The sequence below is a fragment of the Dipodomys merriami genome, unplaced genomic scaffold (assembly GCF_024711535.1).
Source record: "Dipodomys merriami isolate MVZ:Mamm:240054 unplaced genomic scaffold, mDipMer1.0.p SCAF_142, whole genome shotgun sequence".
NCBI classification, from domain to species: domain Eukaryota; kingdom Metazoa; phylum Chordata; class Mammalia; order Rodentia; family Heteromyidae; genus Dipodomys; species Dipodomys merriami.
The window spans coordinates 2,198,137-2,220,655 of record NW_027202738.1 but is presented as its reverse complement, the minus strand read 5'-3'; the positions used below and the strand labels follow the sequence as shown (position 1 = coordinate 2,220,655).

The window sequence follows — 22,519 nt, the reverse complement described above, 5'->3', positions numbered from 1 at the left end:
GAAGTTTGCCAGTCATTTTTATTTAGGAATTCCCTAGAGTTGAGGAGCTGTGAAGGTGGCAGGCGCTGCTGGCCGCCGTCCAGCCCCTGCCCAGGCTGCAGAACGTTCCCAGCGCCCCAAGTGAGGCCCCCCGTCCCTGCCCCCCCCCGCAGCCTGTGTGACGGCCCCCGCCCCCCATCCCCAGGGCAGCGGCTGTTTGGAGAGAGCATCCTGGGGCTCACGCAGGGCTCCGTGTCAGACCTGCTGTCCCGGCCCAAGCCCTGGCACAAGCTGAGCCTGAAGGGCCGGGAGCCGTTCGTCCGCATGCAGCTGTGGCTCAGCGACCCTCACAACGTGGACAAGCTGCGGGACATGAAGAAGCTGGAGAAGAAAGGTAAGGGGGGCGCAGCGCGCCAGGGCCCAGCCGGCACAGGACGGCCGGAAGTCGCGCTCCCAAAGAACTGGGTGATTGAGACAGCCACCCCCACCTCTGTCACACACATACACACACACACGCACGCACACACGCACGCACGCACGCACGCACACACACACACACACACGCCCCCCCCACGGCCTTGTCACCCTCGCTGCCTGCTATCCAGACACCTACCAGCAGAGGGCAGGACTGCCCCGCAGATGGGGTGAGGAAGGGATTGAGGCCCCAGGGGCCCCTCAAAGGCCCGCCTCCATGCCCTGAAGGCCAGGCTCCACCCCTTACAGGGCCCCACAGAACAGGGGAGGGGAGGCGGCAAACCAGAGCAGTGCTTTTTTGTGTTCCTTCGTGATTGGGGCCAAGATGTGCCCTGCCCTGGGGCTCCCCACAGCCAGCAGGCTGGCGGTCCAGTGGAGGGGGTGGGAGAGGAGTGGGGAGCCCACCAGAGGGTCATTGAGGGTGAGGGCTGGCTGGCCATCGCCCTCCAGGCTTCCCCATCCCCCAGAGCAGCAGATGGGGTGCGCGGGGGCCCCTCAGCCTCCCTCCCTCCCCGCCAGCCTACCTGAAGCGCCGCTATGGGCTCATCAGCCCCGGCTCGGACCGCGAGTCCCCGGCCACGCGCTCTGAGTGCCCCAGCCCGTGCCCGCCGCCGCTGGAGCTGAGCCTGCTGCAGGTGAAGAAGCCCCGGGTGGTGCTGGCGCCCGAGGAGAGGGAGGCGCTGCGCCAGGCCTACCAGCTGGAGCCCTACCCCTCGCAGCAGACCATCGAGCTGCTGTCCTTCCAGCTCAAGCTCAAGACCAACACCGTCATCAACTGGTTCCATAACTACAGGTGGGGGGGCGCAGGATCATGGAGGGGGGGGAGGGGATCGTGAGGGGGGCGTGGGATCATGAGGGGGAGCCTGTGGGATCGTGGGGGGCCTACAGGATTGCGAGGTGGGGTGTGGGATCATGGCGGGGAGCACGAGATCATAGGGGGAGCCCACGGGATCACGGCCCCCCACAGGATCGTGGGGGGGAGAGGCATGGGATTGCAGTGGGGGGGTGCGGGATCGTGGGGGGGCCCACGGGATCACGAGGGGGTGTGGGATCATGAGGGGAGCATGTGATCGCGGGGGGCCCCCACGGGATCGGGGAGGGGAGGGGCATGGAATTGCAGAAGGGGGGCAAGGAATCGCAGGGGGGAGGTGCGGGAGGGCAGGGAGATTAGACTCAGGAAAACCGGGCCAGCCTGTGTCCCACAGAGGTGCCGACCACCCATCCACACAAGATGTCCACACAGCGCCACTGGCCACCATCCAGCCCGCCCTACGGCTGCCCCTAGAGGGGACCAGGAGATGAGGGAAGAGCGCGTGACGCAAACAGGCTGCGAGATAAATAGGGCATTTATAAACCGACAAAGTGTGTGTGTGGGGGGGTCCCAGCTCATGCCTGTAACCCTAGCTACTCAGGAGGCTGAGACCTGAGGATCGTGGTTCAAAGCCAGCTGGGGCAGGAAAGTCCCTGAGACTCCTATCTCCAATGAACCAACAGAAAACCAGAAGTGGCGCTGTGGCTCAAGTGGTAGAGCGCTCGCCTTGAGCTGAAGAGCGCAGGGACAGCGCCCAGGCCCAGAGTTCAAGCCCCACGACCGACCAAAAGAAAAACTCTAATCATCCAGCAGGCGCCTCACTGGCTTGGGGTCCCCCACTCCTGAGGCCAAGGAAAGCCTCATCTCCCTGGCCCGCCCCGCTTGCCAAGGGCTGTGGTCTCCTGTCCTGACTGCCCCAGTCCGCCCTGGGCCCAGCCAGCTCCAGGGAGAGACCAGGCTAAGCACCACCAAGCACCATGCGGTACAGAGAGGGGCAGCCCCCATCCAGCCCAGTGGCAGAATGAAAGTCTTGACCTCTGGGAAGTAGAAAAGTGGGGCTGGGGTGGGGCGGGAGGCCAGACACTGGGGGTGCTCAGCCTGGGCATTGGCACTGCGCAGACCTGAGGTGAAGCTGGGCTGTGTGGCCTTGGGCAGGTCACTTCCCTCTCTGAGTCTCCTCTGCATTTACAGAGCACTCGACCTAGGTCAAGTGAAATAAGCGCAGGTGTTAAGCACAGGGTACACTGTGGCTGAGACTAGAGTCTGCCAAAAAGAAAAAGACATAGATCCCACCAGCCCCTTCCCTCGTGGCCACGTAGATCGTTCCCCTGGGCCCAATGGTCAGCCCGAGACAAGGAATAGGGGCTGGGGGTTAGGGGAAGGAAATTCTGCCTAAGGAACCTATTGCACAAGAAGCAGCATTTAAGCTGGGTTTTGAGGATGGATAGGAGTTTGTATTCTCCAGATGTGAGTTGCAGGACATGCATTGGGGTGGGTAGGAGTTTGCAGAGCTTGCTGTGCGCTGGGCATGGCAGAGGAAGAGCCCCACACAGCTCGGCCTGAGCACAGCCAGGCCGCGGCGCTCACGCCCGTCTCTGTCCCAGGTCCAGGATGCGCAGGGAGACGCTGGTGGAAGGAGCCCAGGATGAGCCCGAGCTGGACCCCGGCGCCCGGCCGCCCCGCCACGGCCCCCCAGACCCCACCCCGAGGAGCCCCACGTCGGAGGCCGAGGAGCAGAAGCCAGAGCTGAGCGAGCTGCAGGCCTGCAGGGCCGGGGCCGCACCCCTGCCCGCCCCGGACGGGGCCCGCGTGAGGGTCAAGCAGGAGCGGACCGAGGAGGAGGGGGGCTGTGAGCCCCAGGACTTGGGGGAGCCGGACCCAGCCCGTACTGCCCCCAAAGAGGAGCACGCGGACCCTCCGGGCAGCGAGGAGCTCCCTAAAGGGGCGCTGGGACCCCTCCTTCCCGCGGGGCTCCCCCCAGACTGCCCTTGGCAACACCCCTGCCACGAGGGCCAGGCCGGGCCGCGGCCGCCCGCCCTGGAGTCCGAGTCGTCCCGCGGCAGCCTGGAGGAGCCTCCCACCCCGCCCTCCACGGCCTCCTCGCCGGGCCTCGGCGCGGCCTCCGTGTCCCCCGTGTCCCCCGTCCCCTCGTCCTCGGGCCCCCTGCCCTCCCCCCCCAGCGCCCCGCCTGCCAGCGCACCCAGTGCCAGCCCCACGGCCAGTGCCAAGGTGAACCCCAACTTGCAGCGGCGGCATGAGAAGATGGCCAACTTGAACAGCATCATCTACCGGCTGGAGAAGGCCGCCAACCGGGACGAGGCCCTGGAGTGGGAGTTCTGAGCCTGGCCTGGGCGGGGACGGCCTCCGCCCTCTGACCTCCGACCTCCAGATGCCAAGGCCACCCTGCTCCCTCTGCGTTCCTCTCGTCGGATGATGGGGAGCGATCGTGGGGCAGGGGGAGCAGTGCCCCCTGGGAGGGCTGAGGACCCCCCCCATCCCCGCCCTGAGCCCCACTTGGGAGGCAGGACCCACCCACCACACGCTCACCAGAGAACTCCAGACTCTTTCCGAAAAACAGATATTTATAGACCTCTTTTAGCTATTTTAATAAAGGATCCTTTGGGCTTTATTCCCAGCCAATGCTGTTTTGATATCACAGAGAATTAGGCATCAGGACGGTGTCACAACGGTGGGAAAAGCGCACACTGAAGCTGTGTCTTTTTTTTGGTTTTTGTTTTGCCACTAGATGAGATTAAGGAAAGACAATTGTTCAAAGCCATCACCAAACACTGAGACTCACCACATGTCCATCACCTTTGAGTCGCGGGTTCTGGGTGACCACGCGTGTCTGTGAGACCCTGGCGTCGTTCCTGCTGTTCCAGAAAGCCTTGCCGGAAGAGAGAAAGTCCAAAAGACTCTAAACGAAACCTTTGTGTCGCTGAGGGCGCGTCCCGTGCTGGTGGTCTACAATCTCCATGACAGGATGTGCCGTCCTGGTGCAGCAAGTAGAGATGGGGCCGTTCCCAGCGGGAATGGTGCAAGACAAACTGCTGCTCACGGTGCTGGCGCCCCGGGCCTGCGGCCACCAGGAGTGCACGGTGCGTGTCCAGCCCGTGAAGCTGGACCGGCGCCGAGTGTGCCACGTGAGCCTGAGCAGCTCCACCTCCCAGCCCGGCCATAGCTGCACTGGCAAGTTTGTCCACTGGTACATACAAGCCGGGGCATCCCAGAGAATCCCGGCCATCCCCTTTGCTCCTTGTGTTTCTAGAAGGTTCCAGTGAGGGTTAGCACCCAGCACCAAATCTCAAATTCTGGAGGCCAGAGCCTCATCCCCTTGGATCTTCTTGCAGCTCCCAAGCCCCAAGAGCCCCGGGGGGAGGGGCAGGCCTCAGCCTCCGGCCCCGGGGGAGCTTCTTCCCATGTGTCCCACACAGGTTTGAGGGGTGAAGGCACAGCCACCATATTGGTTGATGACTCTCTCTCTTTTTCTCTCTCTCTCTTTCTCTCTCATCAAAATTCTGTGGAGAGCCAGGCACCAGTGGCTCACGCCTGTAGTCCCAGCCACTCAGGAGGTTGAGATCTAAGGATCACAGTTCAAAGCCAGCCCCAGGAAAGTCCATGTGATTCTAATCTCCAATTAACCAGCAGAAAGCCAGAAGTGGAGTTATGGCTCAAGTAGTAGAGCACCAGCCTTGAGTGGAAAAAGCTCAGGGCCAGCAGCCAGGCCCTGGGTTCAAGTCCCAGGACTGGCGCTCACGCAGCTCTGCGGGAAGACAGCTGGGTGACATGCGGCTGACCTCGCAGGGGACACTTCCAAACCACACGGGCAAAACTTGGCTAGCAGAGAGAGACAGATGAGGAACATTCCAGAAACACCAACTCGCGCACCAGGCCCAGGCTGCCGTCCACACCGAACTCTGCCTCTGCGCGCCAGGCTGCACATCCAAGTTTGCGCTGCACGCATTTTTATCCAGATGAAGGTATTTTTATATTCCAACAGCAGGGAACAGTGACCAGACCTCACGCATCCTCCTCCGATCTGGAACAAATGGAACATCTTTCGGCCACCACTACCCTCTTGCCGGGAGACACCCAAGGGAGAGTGCAGGAATCCACACCTCCGCCAGACTCGAACTTGGAGCCGTCCCTGTGGTTTTAGAGCAGCGGGATTTGACCAGCACTTCGTCTCGTCTTTGGAACCCAGAACGGAATCCTGCTACTGCACCTAAAGCCTCAAGACCCAGGAACAACTTCCTCCTTCACCCCCTGCAACGGTAAAAGAACACACACACACAACACGCACACACACACGCACACACACACACACACACACACACACACACACACACACACCAAGCTTTCTATGAGAGATTGATGAACTTTGTTTAAAATTTTAAAAGAAATACATTCTGTACACAAGTCACTAAATACAGAATTGTATAATAATCATGAGTGTCTGCCCCTCTGTCCTACAGTGGGAAATCCAGGGGGCCCCTGGGGCTCTTTGTTTTTGTTTTGATGAGTACTAAGGCATGAACTCAGGACCTTGTCCTTCAGCTTGCTCGTTTATGACTGGAGCTCTTCTACTTGAGCCAGAAATGGAGTCCTGCTTTTGCCCGGTGTGCTGCAGATGAAGTGCCTTAGGCTTTTCTGTCCGGGCTGGCTTTGAACGGCGATCTTCCAGATCTCAGCTTCCTGAGTAGCTAGGGTTGTGTGAGCCACCAATACTGAGCTCAAAACTGCTTTGTTTTTTTGTTTTCAACAGAAGGGTTTTCCCTCTCCCAGGGCAGCTGAGAGCAGGAGGCCGCCTGGGCAGAACGCTCCCCAGGCCTCCTCTCCAGCACTGGCGGGTGCCGCCGCCTTGCTCGCTGGCTCGCGCTGTCCTCCCAACTACACTGGCATGGATAGACAGGAGGATCACAGTCCAGGTCCACCCGCCTGCGCACGAGAAAATTCAAGACCCTGTTGGGAAAACAAAGCAAAATGGGTTTTGTTTGTTTTTGCCCACCCTGGGGCTCTCAGATCTGAGTCTCCTGAGTAGCTGGGATTACAGGCGTGAGCCATTGGCCCTGTGAGATTCATACCTCCAATTCACCACCAAAAAGCAGGAAGTGGCGCTGTGGCTCAAGGGGTACAGCACTAGCTTTGAGCAAAAACAGCTGAGGCAACACCCATGCGGGGAAGGAGGCAGCCTTGGGAGCCGCCTGTGTGGTGCGCAGCGGGGGTGGGTGGGGTGGGGTGACGTGGGTGGCTGGCTGGACCCGCGCCCACTCTCATCGGTGCCCACAGGCGTGGGCGCTCGGAGCAGCCTGCCCCGCCGTGCGCTCCGCTGGGTGGCGCGGGCTGGCTTCCCTCCAGACGTGGAGCATGGACCCCGGTTTCCTCATCGCCCCAGGCTGAGGGTGAGGAGGGGCGCTGGGCCTGTGGCAGCGCAGTTTCCAGTGGCTCTGTGGTGGGGCTTGTGGTGATAAAATGACCCTCACTGTGACCAGGCCCAGACACGTGGTCTAAACCGCCCTCGCACCCCAGGATGGCTGTGTCAGGTCCTCAGCAAGTGATCCTCCCTGCAGAGGCTGGGCCGTCTGACTCGTAGAATGGCCCCTCCGGATGCCCGACCCTCGGCACTGGGCAGGGGCTGGGGGCACGGCGGATAGGGGGCAAGACCTCTGTCTCCTGGGAGCATGTCACCCATGAGGGGTAGCATTCGGGCAGGGGGCGGGTTTCCGGGGAGTGGCTCTCCATTCTGGGTCATAGGCCTGGCCCTTCGTCCCAACTGAATCCGGCAGGTTCCGCCTGCACCTGTCATCAGACACACAGAAACAGCTCCAAAGGGGGCTTGGTGGCTGCAAGCCCCCTGAAGCCAACCAGGAGACAGCCTGGAAGGACTTGAGGGGGGGTTGGATGGACGCTGAGCGTAAGCCGTGTGCCCACCTGACTAGTGTCCCCCCAGAACTCCCCTGAGCTGCCTCCTGCTGTTTCCCCATCCTGTGCCCTAATGGTGGCAGGGGTGCCGGTGTGACAGCCGCTTCCCCACCCCCACCCATCAGCTTCAGTCCCAGAGGGGAGGCACCCCCAGTTTCTGACCTCAGAAGTTTCCATTCCTTCCACACGCGGTCTTATACTTCCCTCACCCTAAATCCACAGCTTCCTGAATACACTGATTTTTCCAGGCTGCCAGGGAGACCTGGGGCCCATGCCACAGTCCCACACTAGGAAGGCTTGGAACCTAGTCCACCATGGGTGGTTCCCTTGTGGCCAGGCCCTTCTCTTTTGTGGAACCCATCAGCCCAGCAAGTCTGAGAACTGAGCCCAGGCACGCAGGTGCCCACTGCAGACATCACCAATGGATGCAGCAAGTCTGAGAGCTGGGCCCAGGCACGCAGGTGCCCACTGCAGACATCACCAATGGATGCAGGCTTGCCCTTCTCAACTTGCACAGGGCCACACAATCAGGAGAAGAGCCACTCGTGCTCTGTGGTGGCCCCAGTCTAAGGCCTTGATCTTGGGATTCTCCTGCCTCAGCCTCATAGTACTGGGATGAAGTCACAGGCACGGCTACCACACCAGTTCCACCTGTGCTGGCACTCCTGACTTCTAGGTGAGCACAGGTGCCCCCTGAGCCTCAGGCGCCCAGCCCTGTGGGCGTCCCCTTTCCCCTGGGGACACTGCCGCAGGGTTCAGCTGTGTGACCCTGGCAAACACCCCACCCCCTCTGGATGCCATCAGTAAGCAGGTGAACGGGTGTCCCCACCCGCCACCTCCCTGGACCCGCTCTGGGCTCTGCCCAGCTCAATCTGGGGTTAATTTTAGGATAACAGGGCTAAAGAAGGCAGGAGTGGGGGCGGGGGAGGCATTCACTGCTCCTCACTTAGGAAGTGGGGGTGAAAGGCTCAACAGGGGATTTGCTGGAGGAAAGAACACAAACCACCACTCAGTGAAGGACATTTATTGTGGCCCTTGTCCCTCCCCCGCTGCGTCTCTCCATCCCGCACCTGCGCTTCGGAGGAGGGGAGCACCTCACCCCTACTCGGGGTACCAGGCCCACTGTACCTTTACAGCCCGCAGTCCTGCCGAGCCTGGGGTCCGCGCCCGCTAGACCCCAGACCGGAGCCTGTGACCAAGAGCGCGGCCGCCACCACGTGGCGGGGCTGGGAGGGGACGGGGGGGGGGGGGGCCGATGGGCCCCGGCCGGGCGCGGGTGACTCAGCCTGCGGCCAAACACCGGCGGCGGCCCGGTGCCCCTGAACCCGCAGGGAGCCAGGCGCGAGGACGGGCGGGGAGGCTGGGGAGGAGGTGTCCACGTGCCCGGGTGGGCACGGAGACTGTAAACAACCCAGGGCACGGGGCCCACCCGGCGCTCCTCCCGGGTGAGGAAGGGCACTGCGGTGAGAGGTGGGGCCAGACCCCCGGGACACTGGAGGCTGTGGCGGCTCCTGGGGGCCGCAAGCAGCTGGTTTGGGGCACCGTCCCGCCCTGGGCCCTCTCCGCGCAGGAGGCACCGCGGGGCGGCTGGAGGCTGCCCAGGGCAGAGGCGGGGACCCGGCCGCAGGACGCGGCGAGGCCCGCGCCCCTCGGGCAGCTCCGGGGAGCCGGGGCAGCGGTCGGGCCGGGTGTGGCCCTCGGCGGCTCCTCCACCTCCGCCGAGACCCAGCACCAGGGGCGCTGGGCCGGCGGCCGGCTGGCGTCCTGTGCCGGGTCACAGCCGGGCCCCGCGGGACCCGAGGCCCCCCAGGCCGGGCCGCCGGCCGCTCAGAGCTGCGCGCGGCTGCGCCACTGGGTGCGCAGCGCGCGCACCTCCTGCCCGTACCACTCGTGCAGCCGCGCGAACGGCGCCGCGGCGGGGGGCTCGGGGGTGGCCGAGGCCCGACGGCGGGGCGGCAGCGGCGGGCGATCGCGGCGATCCGGGACCACCGGGGCCTCGGTGCTCCAAGCCGCGCGGCCCTCGGCCTTGCTAGCCTGGGCGGGGCGGTCCAAGGGTCGGCGGGGCGGGGCTCGGGGCGGGGCCTGCGGAGGGGGCGGGACCTGGAGGGCCTCGGAGGGCGGGGCCGGGGCCTGCGGAGGGGGCGGGGCCTGCAGGGCCGGGGGCGGGGCGCCGCCCGCGCGCGCCGCCGCCAGCTGCTGCTCCAGCTCGCGCACCACCAGGCGCAGGTAGGCGAAGCTGGCGCGCGACAGCGCCTTCACCCAGCCCTCCAGCGCGCCCTGGCTGTCGGCCGCGAGCACGTAGGAGCGCGCGCGCGCGCCCGCGAAGCGCACGGCGAAGGCGAAGGCGAAGTGCGCGGCCTCGGCCAGCTCCACCGTGCAGCCCTCGAGCACGATGACGCCCAGCGGCTCGGGGGCCGGCGCCGCCTCGGCCGCCGCCTCGAAGTAGAAGAGCATGTTCCCGCGCAGCACGAACCAGCGCCGCTGGAAGGCCGCGTGCCGCCCGCCGCGCTTGTGCAGGAAGCCGGCCCGGTCCACCGGCGCGTCGCAGGTGGCGTAGCGGGCCAGGCTGCGCTCGTCCAGCTTCATGCTGCGCCCGGCCCGGGCCGCGGGGCCGCGGGGTCGGTGGGGGCCCCGCTCCCCTCACCGCCGCACCTGCGGGAGGAAACTGAGGCTCGGCCTGAGGGGGAAACTGAGGCACAGAGAGGTCGGGCACCGGCCCGGGGTCACACAGCTCGCGGGGCAGAGCTGGCACACCACCATCCCCGGACAAGACCCGCCCCGCCGGGCCCGGAGGGACACACGGACCTACACGGCAGGGGCTCCCCGGTAACTTCGCGACCTGGGGAGGCGGCCGGGCCCTCGGCGCTGAGAGCGGCTGGAAAGCGGCAGGTAAACATGCCAGGAAAGAAGTCTGCCAGGGCCGACTGGCTATGGAAGAAGGAAGTGTGACAGGGAGGGCGTGTGGAGTGTTGGGGACCGGAACAGCATTTGGCTTTCCCGGGGAGCCCAGCGCAGAAGGTAGAAGGTGAGGAGGGGCCTGGCGTGTGAGGAGAGGGCGGGACGGGCAGAAGAAGAGCATGTGCAAAGGCCCTGTGGTGGGAACTACTGGTGAGCTTGGGACAGCCAAGCTCATCTCTCTCTGGCTACAGGCACTGAGGATGGCGCACAGGCCCAGGGCGGCCACTTGGAGCACGAGCCCTGGACTCCTGCTTTCCAGCCTCTCCCTGTGTAGGGTGGTAGCTACATTTTTTAAGAGCTTGGTATGCACCAGGCACCTAATGAATGCTCATTTCCTTGCCTGGGTGGTGTCCTCTTAAGGCCTGGAGGAATGGGGCCAGGCAGGCCGGCCTTCCTTCCTTCCCACCTTCGGCCACTCCCCGAGGCAGTCAGAGCGGCTGGAAGCTGAGACCACCTTGTTCTGAACCCCCAGTGCTAGGTGTTCAGTCCCCCCCTGACTGCCCTGAGCTGTGTCGCTGCACACAAGCTGCCCGTCTCTGAGCCCCAGGTTCTCTCCCTGCATAAGGAATCCCCAACCCACAAACCCAATCCCGTGTGGACGTGACCCCAGCTTGCCCACTTCCCTCAGGCCCCTCCAACCTCTCCAGCCTCTGCCCGTCTCACACGACAGCCGTGTCCTCTGCAGGCTGTGAGCTCCGAGGCACACCGTCGGCCTCTCCGGGCCCCTGTTTCTCCATCTGTGAAATGGGATCACAAACTAAGCCAGGGTTTTGAGAAGGACACAGTCAAGCTCATGGTGCATTTTTTGTTTGTTTATCTTTTGTGCCAGTCCTAGGGCTTAAATTCAAGGCCTGGGCACTGTCCCTGAGCTTTTGCTCAAGGTTAGTGCTCTACTTACTACTTGCACCGTAGCTCCCCTTTTGACTTTCCGTGATTCGCTGGAGATAAAGAGTCTCACAGATGTTCCTGCCCGGGCTGGCTTTGAACTGCGATCCTCAGATCTCAGCCTCCTGAGTAGCTAGGATGACAGCCATGAGCCACTGGCACCCGGCTCATTTTGATTTTGTTTGCAGGGCCAGGGATCAGACTCGCGTCCTTGTGCATGTTAGGCAAGCACTGTATCACTGTTCTATGTCAGGCCCACTTTCTTGACTTGTGAAATAGGTTTCACTATGTAGCCCGGGACTGCCCGGGACTCGAGCCTTGCCACCGCCCTGCGCTGGGACTGCAGCAGTGCACCACCACACCCAGCACTGTTGGCCCAGCTGGCTGTCTTAAGCCTACCCTTTGTTCCCACCACCGGGCCTTTGCACCTGCCCTTCCTTCTGCCCATCCTGGCCCCCCCCCCCCCCCCCCCGTCTTCTCACTAGCTTCAGGTCTGTGTTCACCTGTCACGGGAGGCTGGCTTCCTCAACCACGCTGTGAAAACCAGCTGTTGTCCTGTTCTGTCTCCCGGCCTCACCCCTGCCCTTGCTCTGCCTCCGCCTGTCCCCTGCAGGGCAGGGTAAGATCCAAATCTCCCAAACACTGTGAAACCCTGTCCCCACAGAGGGATCCGGTTAAAAACCATAGTTCCTCTGCGCTCCACTCCTGAGGCTCTGCACTTTTCTCAGAGTAAAATCCAGTCCTCCCCTGGCTTCCCTGCTGCCTTCCTCCTCCTGTCCCGCCGCCCCTGGTTAATCAAGCGCCCAGCAGTTCCCGGCCCCAGGACCCTTGCACTGGCCCTCTCCCATGCTGTCCCACGACCCTGCCTCAGAGGGAACACCCCCTTTCCTCAGGGAGGTGTCCCCCACCACCTCAGCACAAAAGACCCCCCAGTCACGCTCCTGTTCACCAGCCCGCCTTTACCTGGGTAATTTCTGGCTGCTTGGGGTCTTCCGTCTGAATCACAGTGCCTGGCCAGCGAAGGAGGAATGCAGCGGTGACCTCTGAGAGGCTCAGCCTTGTGGCACCCAGCTCTGTCCCCCACCTTATATCCAGGGATGAAAACTGAGGCACAGAGGAATGGTAACCAGAGATCAGGGCTGGGGGCTGATCTCGGGGTCTCCCTGCCCTGTGAAGAGCAAAGCCCCTCATGTACTACTGCACTGTGGGGCCTGCAGGCCCCCCCCTCCACCAGCAACACAGGGGCGGCTCTGGGAGGAAGGGGTGCGCTGGGAGCCAGCCTGGAGGCAGCACCTGGTCCCGGCTGCTCCCTGCAGGTCCAGAGTCCGACAGGGGCAGTGGCCAGGCAGGAAGCGGGAGGCCCTCCGCTGGCAGGGGAGGGCCCTGGTGGAGGACCCAGCCCAGGTCAGCTCCGCTCCCTCAAGTGGTAAAAGGGCTGCTGAGAGTTCTGTGAGCTCAGCTGCACTAGTGCCAAGGCGAAGCTGGCAGTGCTCACCGCAGTGCTCGGCACTGAGGGCGGAGGAGGAGGAGGAGGAAGAGGAGGAGGAGGAGAGGGAGGAGGAGGAGGAGGAGGGAGGAGGCCGGGCTGGGCAGTGCTCACCTGTAAGCTCAGCACTGGGGAGGAGGAGGAGGGGGAGGAGGAGGAGGGAGGAGGCCGGGCTGGGCAGTGCTCACCTCAGTGCTCGGCACTGAGGGCAGAGGAGGAGGAGGAGGGGGAGGAAGGAGGAGGGAAGAGGCCAGGCTGGGCAGTGCTCACCTGTAAGCTCAGCACTGGGGTAGAGAAGAAGGAGGAGGAGGAGGAGGAGGAGGCCGGGCTGGGCAGTGCTCACCTGTAAGCTCAGCACTGGGGAGGAGGAGGGAGGAGGAGGGGGAGGAGAGGGAGGAGGAGGAGGGGGAGGAGGAGGAGGAGGAGGGGGAGGAGGAGGAGGAGGAGGGGGAGGAGGAGGAGGAGGAGGGAGGAGGCCGGGCTGGGCGGTGCTCACCTGTAAGCTCAGCACTGGGGAGGAGGAGGGAGGAGGGGGGGGAGGCCTGCGGGAAAGGACCGGGCACTGCGGGAGGACGGAGGGACGGGGGGGGGGGGGGGGGGGGAGAGGGGCGCTGCCGGTCCCGGCCGGGGGTCGTTGGGGTCCCGCCTCGCCCGGGGGAGGAGCCCGAGGGCTGTGGGGACACCCGGGGAAACAGAGGCACGCAGCTTGGCCCCAGCTTGGGGCCGTGGGTGTGGCGGACACACGCGGGGAGCGGCCCGCCCGTGCCGCCCGGCCCGGGGCCCGGACACCGGGGCCGCGATCGTCCGGCCCCGACCCGCAGCCCGCGCCCCGCGCTCGGCGCTCGGCTCCGGCGGGAGCGCGGGGCGGCCGCGGCCGCCTCCCCGGGCCCGGGCGTCGGGGGGCGCGGCCCCCGGCGGCGCGCCCCGCAGGCGGCCCCCCGCGCCCCGGCGCGTCGGCCTTACCTCGCGGCGCAGGCCCCGCTGGGCCGGGCCCGCAGGGTGGCGGCGGCGCTGGCGCTTTGTCCCCGGCGGCCGCGGGCCAGCGCGGCCCGGCGGAAGGAGGCGGGGCGGCCGGCCGGAGCGGCGCGCGGCCACGCCCCTTTAACCCTCCGCGGCCTGCCGCCGGGGCCCGCCCCGCGTCCCCGGATTGGCCAGTCGTATGAGGCCACGCCCCTAGCGGCCACGCCCTCGCGAGCACGAGCTGGAAACCTCTTAAAGAGACCGCGCCGGGATCAGGAATCTCCGGGGTCTTGTCCAAGGAAACCCGGGATTCCTTTTGAGCTGTGTAGTCTCGATGGTGAGGCCGCAGACTCGCAAACCACGGCGGCCCCGGGCCCGTGGGGAAATCCCCGAAGTCTCCCGCTTGCCCGATCTAAAAATGCTAACTCCCAGGCGTATTTGAAACATAACTAATCCTAGAAAATGTGCGATTTATTGGCAAACAAGCAAAGACTAAGCTGAGTGGTTCCAAGACGAGGCCCGTGCGGTGTGTTCCAAACCCAGCAGATACCCGGGTCCAGCCGCTAGCTCCAGGTGCAGAGGGAAAGGGCTGGAAGTGGGCGGGCCGACGGCCCTTAAAGCAAAGGCTTGGCCTCCGGGGCTCCTGGGTCCCGGGAAAGGTAAGAGCGGCGATGAGCGTGAGTCAGAGGCTCCGAAGGAAGCGCTCCCGGGTGTTGCTTTTCTTCTTCTTTTTTCTTCTTGTACAGTCCCAAAATAACTCAGTTTCCACCCCTGGATCCCTTACTTCCCGTTCCCCGGCCTCCCCACTTCCCGATACCCCTCCCTGGCCAGCCCGAGCCCGAGGACAGGAGAGAACCGGATTGGCCGGGATCCTGGGTTCATTCCACAGGGGAAAATAATGTCCCAGCCTTCGGAGGGACCGAGGCTGGATATCCACGGGGAGAACTTCCCTCACCCCTGCCCCCCCCATGCCCACACGACTGCCCAGCTGCCCGCGCCCTGAGGAACGGACTCGGTGTATGATGCTGGGGAGACCAGGCCTGTTGACTGTGGAAGAACAGATGCTCTGAGCCTGGACACACACACACACACACACACACACACACACACGTTTCACAGAGACCACGGACACCATCGCAGCATGGTCAGAGCGTCTGTCCACCTGGCCATCGTGACTGGTTCAAGGAGGGACAGGTGACCCAGGTGGAGCCAGTAAGGCCCAGCCATGAGAGTTGGTTAAGTGGGAGGAGCCCCGATGGAGGTAGATCCAGCCTGCAGGCAGAGGGTGCGCAGACGGGGTTTTCCTAATCTAGACCCTCACCAGGGGAGAGAAACACCAGGCCTGTGAGCAGGAACTCAGCTTCCATATGGGTGATGGAGGCAAAGCAGAGTAAAACCTGGGCACCTGACCTCCCCCCCAACGACACTCATGATAAAAGAATAATTTCAAGGAGAATGTTGGTGTCCATGGCAGTCCAATCAACTGTCACAAAACCTCCACTTCAGCCAGGTGCTGGTGGCTCACATCTGTCATCCTAGCTACTTAGGAGGCTGAGATCTGAGGATTGCAGTTCAAAGAAGAAAGCCTATTAGACTATTATCTCTAATGAACCACCAGAAAACCAGAAATGGAGCAATGGCTCAAGTGGTAGAGCTTCAGCCTGAAGCAGAAAAGCTCAGGGACAGTGCCCAGGCCCTAAGTTCAAGCCCTACAACGTGGGGGCGGGGGAAGGGAGCCTCCACCTATCTGGTTGCAAATGATTTTGTTCATTTTTGAGACACGGTCTTGCTGTGGTGTCCAGAGTGCCTGGAACGCGAGATCTCCAGCCTCTGTCTTCTGAGGAGTGCTGGGCCACTGCTCCTGGCTCTCACCATCTTGTCACTTCAGGGGCCCCTGGCTCTCCAGGTCCACTTACCTGAGCCCCTGGTGACTGACCATCTCCCGTCTGTCCAGTTTTTGATAGTTCAGGGGTCACACAAGAAGTGGCCCCAGTCCATACCTACTTCCTTTCTTTTCTTTTTCTGCCAGTTGTGGGGCTTGAACTCTGGGCCTGGGCGCTGTCCCTCAGCTCTTCAGCTCAAGGCTAGCGCTCTACCCCTTGAGCCACAGCGCCACTTCGGCTTTTTCTGTTCATGTGCCACTGGGGAATGGAACCCAGGGCTTCATGCATGCTCGGTAGGCTCTCTACCACTGAGCCACCTTCCCAACGCCTTCCTTTTATCTCAGGACCGGGTAGTCACCCACTCTGTGCAGAACCGACCCTCCCTGCAGGCAGATGGTGGCTGCGTGGCCAGCGTGGCAGCCGGTGGCCGGGGCGGGAGGGGGCCGCGGGGGCAGACCGGGGCTGTGGTCCCTGCTGCCAAGTCCCGATGGTTTTACCTGCAAACCGCGTCGCCGGCCCACTTCCCGCCCGGAGCCGCTGCCCCTCTGGCCAGGCCAGCGGCAGGGCTGCCCCACCACCCGCACAACGCCCCGCGCTCCGGACCGCCGCGGGTGAAGCGGGAACCGTGCGGACCGGGCGGGGGCTCCGGGAAGGCGGGAAGCGACCCCACAGGCAGAGCAGCCGGCGACCCCGCCCACCCCGAGGCCACGCCCCTCCCAGAAGCCCTCGCGCCGCCCGCGGGCGCAGAGCCGGCCAGGTGTCTGGCTTTCTTCTTGCTGCTCAAGGTCAGGTCGGGACTTGAAGGACGGCCGCGCCGAGGCTGAGTCCCCGGCCACGCCCAGGCGGCCGCGGGCTGGGCGGGTCTCCAGGTGGCTTCCAGAGGCGGGCGCCTCGGGTCGCGGGCGGCCTGGGCGCTCGGAGCTGGACCAGAACTGTGCTTTACGCGAACCAAGCGAGTTCCCGGTCCAGCTCTGCGGACCTGACCTCGCTGCGCCCCGGCTTCCCTCCAGCCTGGCCCCGACTCTCTAGGATCTGACGGCTGAAGCTGGCTGGGAATGTGCTGGGTTTTTCTTCTCACAACGAGCTTAGGAAAGGTTTTCTTCCCAGCTCAATGTACAGAGTAAGAAATGTAAGGGCCGGACGCCGGCGGCGCGTGCCACCAGTCTGAGGATCTGAGGATCACGGTTCAAAGCCAGCCCGGACAGGAAAGTCCGCGAGATCTTATCTTCAACAAACTACTCAGAAAAAGCTGAAAGTGGCGCTGTGGCTCAAGAGGTAGAGTGCTCGCTTTGAGCACAGAGAGGCTCAGCCCGGGCTCTGAGTTCAAGCTCAAGACCGGCAAAAAAGCCCCACACAAGCAAGCAGGCTTCAGCCAGGGAGAAATGACTGTCCTGTGTGGTAGAGAAGTCCCAGAGTGTGAGGAGGAGATGGATTTCAGATATGGCTGGATCTGGGTACACAACCACTGTCATAAGGACTCAGTTTCTCTGTCTCTAGCTGTCATGGTGCTCTGGGTTCATTCTCAAGCAATCTGTCTTCTGGAAGCTTCTAGAAGCATCTGACTGAGATCATGTCTTCACCGGCTGCTCAACCAAGTCTGGAATTGGTTCTGGTTGGCTTCGTGGTCATCCTGGAACCAGCCCATCACTGGATGGGGTGGGAGGGTCAGCCCCCAGAAGCCATCGTGAACTGTGACTAGGAAGAGGTGCTGCCCCCAGAATGTGGGGACATGGCTGGGGGTGGGGGCGGCACCCATGCCACCCTCGTGGGAAGCCATCAGCTGGTGATCTGGCCCCGCGTGGGGAAAATGGAACAAAGGAGCCGACTGTCCTCCCACCCCACCCGTGCCTTCTGCTTCCCTATCCCTGCCTTCTGCTTCCTCTTCCTCAGGAGGAAGCTTGATCAGCTCCAGGGCTCGTGCTCCTGCGGGGTCAGGCTGGGCGGGGAGAAATCGGATAAGCCCAGAACCTGCCCCGCCAGAGCCCCAGCTCAGACCCACGAGGGACGAGGGACGCCAGCTCTCTGTCCCTAGCCAAGGCTAGAAGAGATGTCTTCCCTACGGAATTAGGGCGTCCTTAGGCAGAGGTCACATCTCTGGAGGTTTTGAAGGCTGTATAGGAATTTACCGAGGAAAGGAAAGGGGGTGAGGGGACTGGCAGTCATGGGGAGGCAGGAGGCCACTGAGCCTGCGCGTCAGGGTGCGGGGTTAGAGAGGAATGGGGAGCAAGGCGGGTTAGGAGTGGGAGAAGGCGAGGCCTCTCCTGAGACCTGGGCCTGGGATGGAGACGTTACTAGAGCACTTGCTGTGCAGCCTCTGATCCTATGGGGGGAAAACAGCTCTGAGCGCCCAAGTCCCCGAAGGGACAGAATGGCGGCCCGAACCTGTGTCCCCGTTACGGTGTCCTCACAAAGGTGCGGTGGCATCCAGCCAGGAACCTGGGAGGATTTGGGGGCGCGGAGCAGGGCCTCCCCGCCCAGGGGTGCAGGGCCTAAGGGGCAGGCCCTGGGTGCAGGAGCTGCGGCCTCAGGCCAGGCCACGAGGGGGCGCGCGAGCGCCGCCGCGGGTCCGCCCGCAGGCCCCGCCCCTCCGCCCGCCAGGCCCCGCCCCGGAAGCGTGCAGCCCGGGTGGGGCGCGGGAGATGCAGAGCCCGCGGAGAATACAAGGCCGCCTCTGGGGGCGCTGCTCCCCGGCTCCGGGCCCCGCCTGGCGGCGCGGGCTTCCCGCCCATCAATGTTTTGGGGGGTCAGCGGCCCTGGGGATCGAACTCGGGGTCGGGCCTTTCCGCTGCGTCGGGCTCCGCCCCGGCAGCTTGGGGCTGAGTCCCACCGACCTTCCCGCCTGGCTGGCTTTGAACCCTGAGCCCCAGACTTCAGGCTTCTGAGTCCGTCTTCGTTTGTGCCGGTACTGGGGCTTGAACTGGGGGCCTTGTGTTCGCCCTTGGCGCTCCCCGCGGCCTGCCTGCCGCAGGCTGGGAGAGGCCTCAGCCGCCGGCCTGGCTCGCCAGCCCGGCACCCGTCTGCTGGTGCTGTACCACTGGAGCCATGCCTCCGGTCTTTTGGCTGGTTATTACAGACAATGTGGACTTTTTCCCTCTGGCTGGCTTTGAACTTCTATCCTTCAGCCCTCAGCCTCCTAGGTAGATAGGATTACAGGTATGAGCCCAACACATGTGCTCCCCCCACCCCCTCCCAGCCTCCAGAGCAATCCAGACTGGGCTTGGAACTCATGGTCCTCCCTTCCTCAGCCTCCTCAGGGTGCAGATTACAGACAGGCATCACCACCGAGTCTGGTCAAGACTGTCCACCCTCTTCTTGTGCCAAGCTTTGTGGTGGGTTTTGTGGGGGTAGAAAAGGGAACCCAGGGTTGGGAAGATGGCTTAGTGGTAAAGTGCTTGCTTAGCATGCATGAAGCCCTGGTTCCATTCCTCAGTACCACATACACCAAAGGAGCCAGAAGTGGCGCTGTGGCTCAAGTGGTAGAGTGCTAGCCTTGAACAAAAGAAGCTCAGGGACTAGTGGAGGGCGGAGGAGAACAAAAGGGAAGAGGAAGAAGAAAGAAAAGGGAAGCAGGAGCTGGTGGCACGGTGGCATCAAGCCGTGGATTTAGCAGGGCTCAGCACATTGTCCTTCAAGCCCTGGAGTGAGGTGTAGGCTTCAGACCACTCTGGCTCAAAGCTGGACAATCCCTTTTGAAACTCTCCTTTAGCCTGGGGCAGACCGGTGGAAGCCTGCACAGCCAGCTTAGCTGTCTGGAGGCTGAGATCTGAGCATTTCTGTTGTAGTCCAGCCCCAGGCAGGAAAGTTCCTGAGCCTCTTATCACCAATTAACCTTCAAAAATCTGGTAGCGGAGCTGTAGTTCCAGTGGTAGAATGACAGCCTTGAGCAAAAGAGCTCAGACAGTGCCTAGCCCTGAATTCAAGCTCTTTGCCAGTGTGAATAAATGACAATGATTAATAGTTGTTGTATTATTTATCTTCACTATTAATTGTACAACAGCCAATAGCAACTTATCATTACACAGATCAGTTAACTTTTTGTTGTTGTTGTCAGTCGTGGGGCTTGAACTCAGAGACTAGCCAGTCTCCTAGCTTTGTTGCCTAAGGGAGCTCTACCACTTTGAGCTCTACTTCTAGTTTTCTAGTGGTTGATTAAAGAGTATCATGGACTTTCCTGTCCGAGCTGGCTTCAAACCAGCCATGAGACTCCAATTAACCACCAAAATGCTGGAAGTGGAGGTGTGGCTTAAAGTGTTAGAGCACTAGCCATGAGCATAAAAGCTCAGGGACAGTGAGAAAGTCCTGAGTTCAAGCTCCACACCCCCCCCCCAAAAAAAAGTCTTATCTCCAATTAACCAGTTAAAAGCCAGAAGCAGAGGGGTAGAGTTCCAACCTTGAACATAAAAGCTCATGGGCTAGGCAGTGGTGGCTCCTATCTGTACGCCTTAGTGACTCAGGAGGCTAAGATCTGAGGATTGTGGTTCAAAGCCTGCGCAGGCAGAAAAGCCCATGAGACATTTTTTATTTTTTGGTCGGTTGTGGGGCTTGAACTCTGGGTCTGGGTGCTGTCCCTCATCTCTTCAGCTCAAGGTGAGCGCTCTACCACTTGAGCCACAGCACCACTTCTGGTTTTCTGGGGGTTTATTGGAGATAAGAGTCTCAGTGGCTTTCCTGCCTGAGCTGGGTTTGAACTGCGATCCTCAGATCTCGGCCTTCTGAATTTACAAGTGTGAGCCATTGGCACCTGACCCCATGAGACTCTTATCTCCCATTAACTACCAGAAAACTAGAAGTGGCCCTGTAGCTCCAAGAGGTAGAATGCTAGACTTGAATGGAAATACGTGGGGACAGTGCCCAGGCCCTGATTTCAAGCCCCAGGATGGGCATGCACACACACAGCATTCACATAGTGACACTGATGATTTATTTATTGGCTGGGTCATTTTCCTTTAATACGAATGCAGTGATCACTGGCACTGCTGCATTGAGTGTGGTTCTTCTCACTCGCTGTCTGCTTGAGGGTCAGTGGCGATCACACTGGGGCGCTGGGCGCTGCAGGGCCGGCTGTACTGGCTGACATGTGTTGTCCGGTGCCCATCAGAGGGTGGCCTGGCCCGGGCCGACCTCAGGCTGCAGCTGGTGCCCCCGGCCGGCCTTGCTTCCCAGGCTCGGGCAGGAGAGCTGCAGGAAGGAAGGGCGGCTGGGCCTGGCCCTCAGGACAGCCCCCTGCTTCCGGGAGCCGGAGGAGGCCCCGCCGTAGGAATCCACACCACCTTCCTCTCTAGGCCTGGGCCGGGACCTTCGGGGTGTGTGTGGGGGAGCAGGGAACTGGGAGTGACCTGGGGAGGATGGCCTGGGCTTGGAAGCCCCTTGCCTTGGTCTGCACCCTTGGTCTGGGGTTGGGGGGGACTGGTTGCACCCCTGGTCTGGGGGTGGGGGAGACTGGTTGCACCCCTGGTCTGGGGGGTGGCACCCTGGTCGCGGGGGTCGCACCCTGGTCGGGGGGGGTCGCACCCTGGTCTGGGGGTCGCACCCTGGTCGGGGGGGGTCGCACCCTGGTCTGGGGGCCGCACCCTGGTCGGGGGGGCCGCACCCTGGTCGGGGGGGTCGCACCCTGGTCTGGGGGGGGCCGCACCCTGGTCTGGGGGGGCCGCACCCTGGTTTGGGGGTCGCACCCTGGTCTGGGGGGGGCCGCACCCTGGTCTGGGGTCGCACAAAGCAGGCCAGCCAGGAAGGACGCTGGTTTGTGCTTCTAGGAGAAATCTGGCGCCCGAGCTCGCACTGTGACGCAAAGAAAAGCAAGAGGAACCGCAAGTCCCCGTTTCAGTCACCGGCTGCGGAGAAAGTGCTTGCGGCCGGCGCCTGCGCGTCCCCTGCCTCAGTCTCCCCGCCGTAGGAGGCCCGAGAGGCAGCCCCGGCGGAGGCCGAGGTCAGAGGCGGCTCGAAGCCGGCCCCGCTCACCAACCTCACCCGAGCTCGGGCCCGAGTCAAAAGCCCCGAGTTCAAGGCCCAGTCCGAGCGCGCGCATGCGCACACGCACGCTTGTCAGTGTGGAACCCCCCCCCCCCCCATGTCTTAACCGGGTGCCAAACTTCAGTCCAAACCTCAGCTCCGTCCGCGGGCGGCCTCGCAGGCCCCGCCGGCTCCGCGCGGTCCTCCCGCCCCAGGCCGTCCGTTATCTCCCCCTGCGGTCAGTGCGGACCAGGACTCCGCAGCCTGCCTCCGCCTCCGCCTCCGGGCCTTGGCACGGGCTGCCTCCTGAGCCAGGAATGCCCTGGGCCCCAGGTTTCCCAGGCCGGGTCCCGCCCGCCGGGGAGGGCGTCTGGGCCGGGGCCCCGAAGGGCTCCGCCACGGCTAGCCACCCTCAAAGCCGAGCCCCTGCCGGGTCCCGGTCCCCGCCCCGCGGCCTCCCGGGGCCCCGAGGACGGGGCGGGGCGGGGCCGGCGCGGCGCGGGTCTCGGACGCAGGCCCGCGGCACGCGCGTTTTCTGCGGTTCCGTGCGGATCGGCCTCCAGCCCCCGCCCCGCGCTCCGGGAGCCCGCGGCGCGCGGGGCCGGCCCGGGACCCCGACGGCGAGGCGCGAGTCCGGGCCCGGGGCGTGGGCGGCGCTTCCGGTCGGAAGGGAGCCGGCCCCCCCTCCCCTCCGCCCCGGGGCGGGCCGGCGGCCGAAGCCCCCGCGCCACCGCGGAGCCCTCGGGGAGAGGTAAGGCGTCCCGCTGCGGAGCGGCGCGGGGCGGGGCGGGCCGGGGGCCGGGTCGACGCAGGCGGGACTGGGGGGAACCGGGGCTGGCGGAGGCCGGGGCGCGGGGGCCGCCCGGGCGGTGACGAAGGCCGCGGTGGCCGCCGCACCGCCCGGCGCGCGCAGATAAGGCCCGGCTCGAGGGAGCCGCGGGGGCGCGCCCCCTCCGGGCCGAGCGCGGGGCCCGGCCCCGCCCCACTCACGCCGCGCACCCCCCGCGTGGGCGGGGCCGGAGACGGCCGTGTCCCCTCCCTCCGCAGTCTTAAACGCAGACCGAAGGCAAAGGGACACGTTTGTGGGCGTGGCTTGTGAGGCTCCGCCCCCACGCCGGGCCTGCGCGGGGAGCCCGGGGACCTGAGCCGACGCCCGGCAGCGGGGAGGGTGGGCGCGGCGCGAGAAGGCCCCGCCCCTCCGCCAATCCCTAG

At 63.7% G+C, this 22,519-nt stretch overlaps 2 protein-coding genes across 23 annotated transcripts in view; one reads left to right on the top strand and one right to left on the bottom strand.

Moving 5' to 3' along the window:
- Positions 1-5,706, top strand: part of LOC138826396 (homeobox protein cut-like 2) — a 125,430-nt gene extending 119,724 nt beyond the window's left edge. For 11 of the 14 annotated variants that reach the window (XM_070021524.1, XM_070021521.1, XM_070021514.1 and 8 more), the window contains 3 exons: positions 185-373; positions 973-1,246; positions 2,869-5,706. In XM_070021524.1, coding sequence (XP_069877625.1) covers positions 185-373; positions 973-1,246; positions 2,869-3,604 — 1,199 coding nt within the window. In that variant the 3' untranslated portion in view covers positions 3,605-5,706. The remainder of the gene's footprint in view (positions 1-184; positions 374-972; positions 1,247-2,868) is intronic. The other 3 variants (XR_011371700.1, XR_011371701.1, XR_011371699.1) reach the window with 3 other exon arrangements.
- A 2,489-nt stretch (positions 5,707-8,195) lies between these two features.
- LOC138826409 (sesquipedalian-1-like) lies at positions 8,196-13,572 on the bottom strand. Of its 9 annotated transcripts, none has more exons than XM_070021552.1 (4): positions 13,479-13,572; positions 11,993-12,197; positions 10,784-10,881; positions 8,196-9,838 (listed from the first exon to the last, which is right to left on the bottom strand). In XM_070021552.1, exon 4 carries the CDS (start codon positions 9,770-9,772, stop codon positions 9,014-9,016), a length of 759 nt encoding a protein of 252 aa, XP_069877653.1. In that variant the 5' UTR covers positions 9,773-9,838; positions 10,784-10,881; positions 11,993-12,197; positions 13,479-13,572; the 3' UTR covers positions 8,196-9,013. The 9 variants fall into 9 exon arrangements, with proteins under 9 accessions (XP_069877653.1, XP_069877651.1, XP_069877656.1 ...); XM_070021550.1 differs by having other exon boundaries at positions 11,993-12,133; XM_070021555.1 differs by lacking the exon at positions 13,479-13,572 and adding an exon at positions 12,859-12,877 and having other exon boundaries at positions 11,993-12,133.
- Positions 13,573-22,519: the final 8,947 nt, after the last annotated feature.

What these genes read in the sequence shown, in the direction of transcription:
- LOC138826409 (XM_070021552.1), bottom strand. Translation starts at nt 9,772, where the DNA reads ATGAAGCTGGACGAGCGCAGCCTGGCCCGCTACGCCACCTGCGACGCG.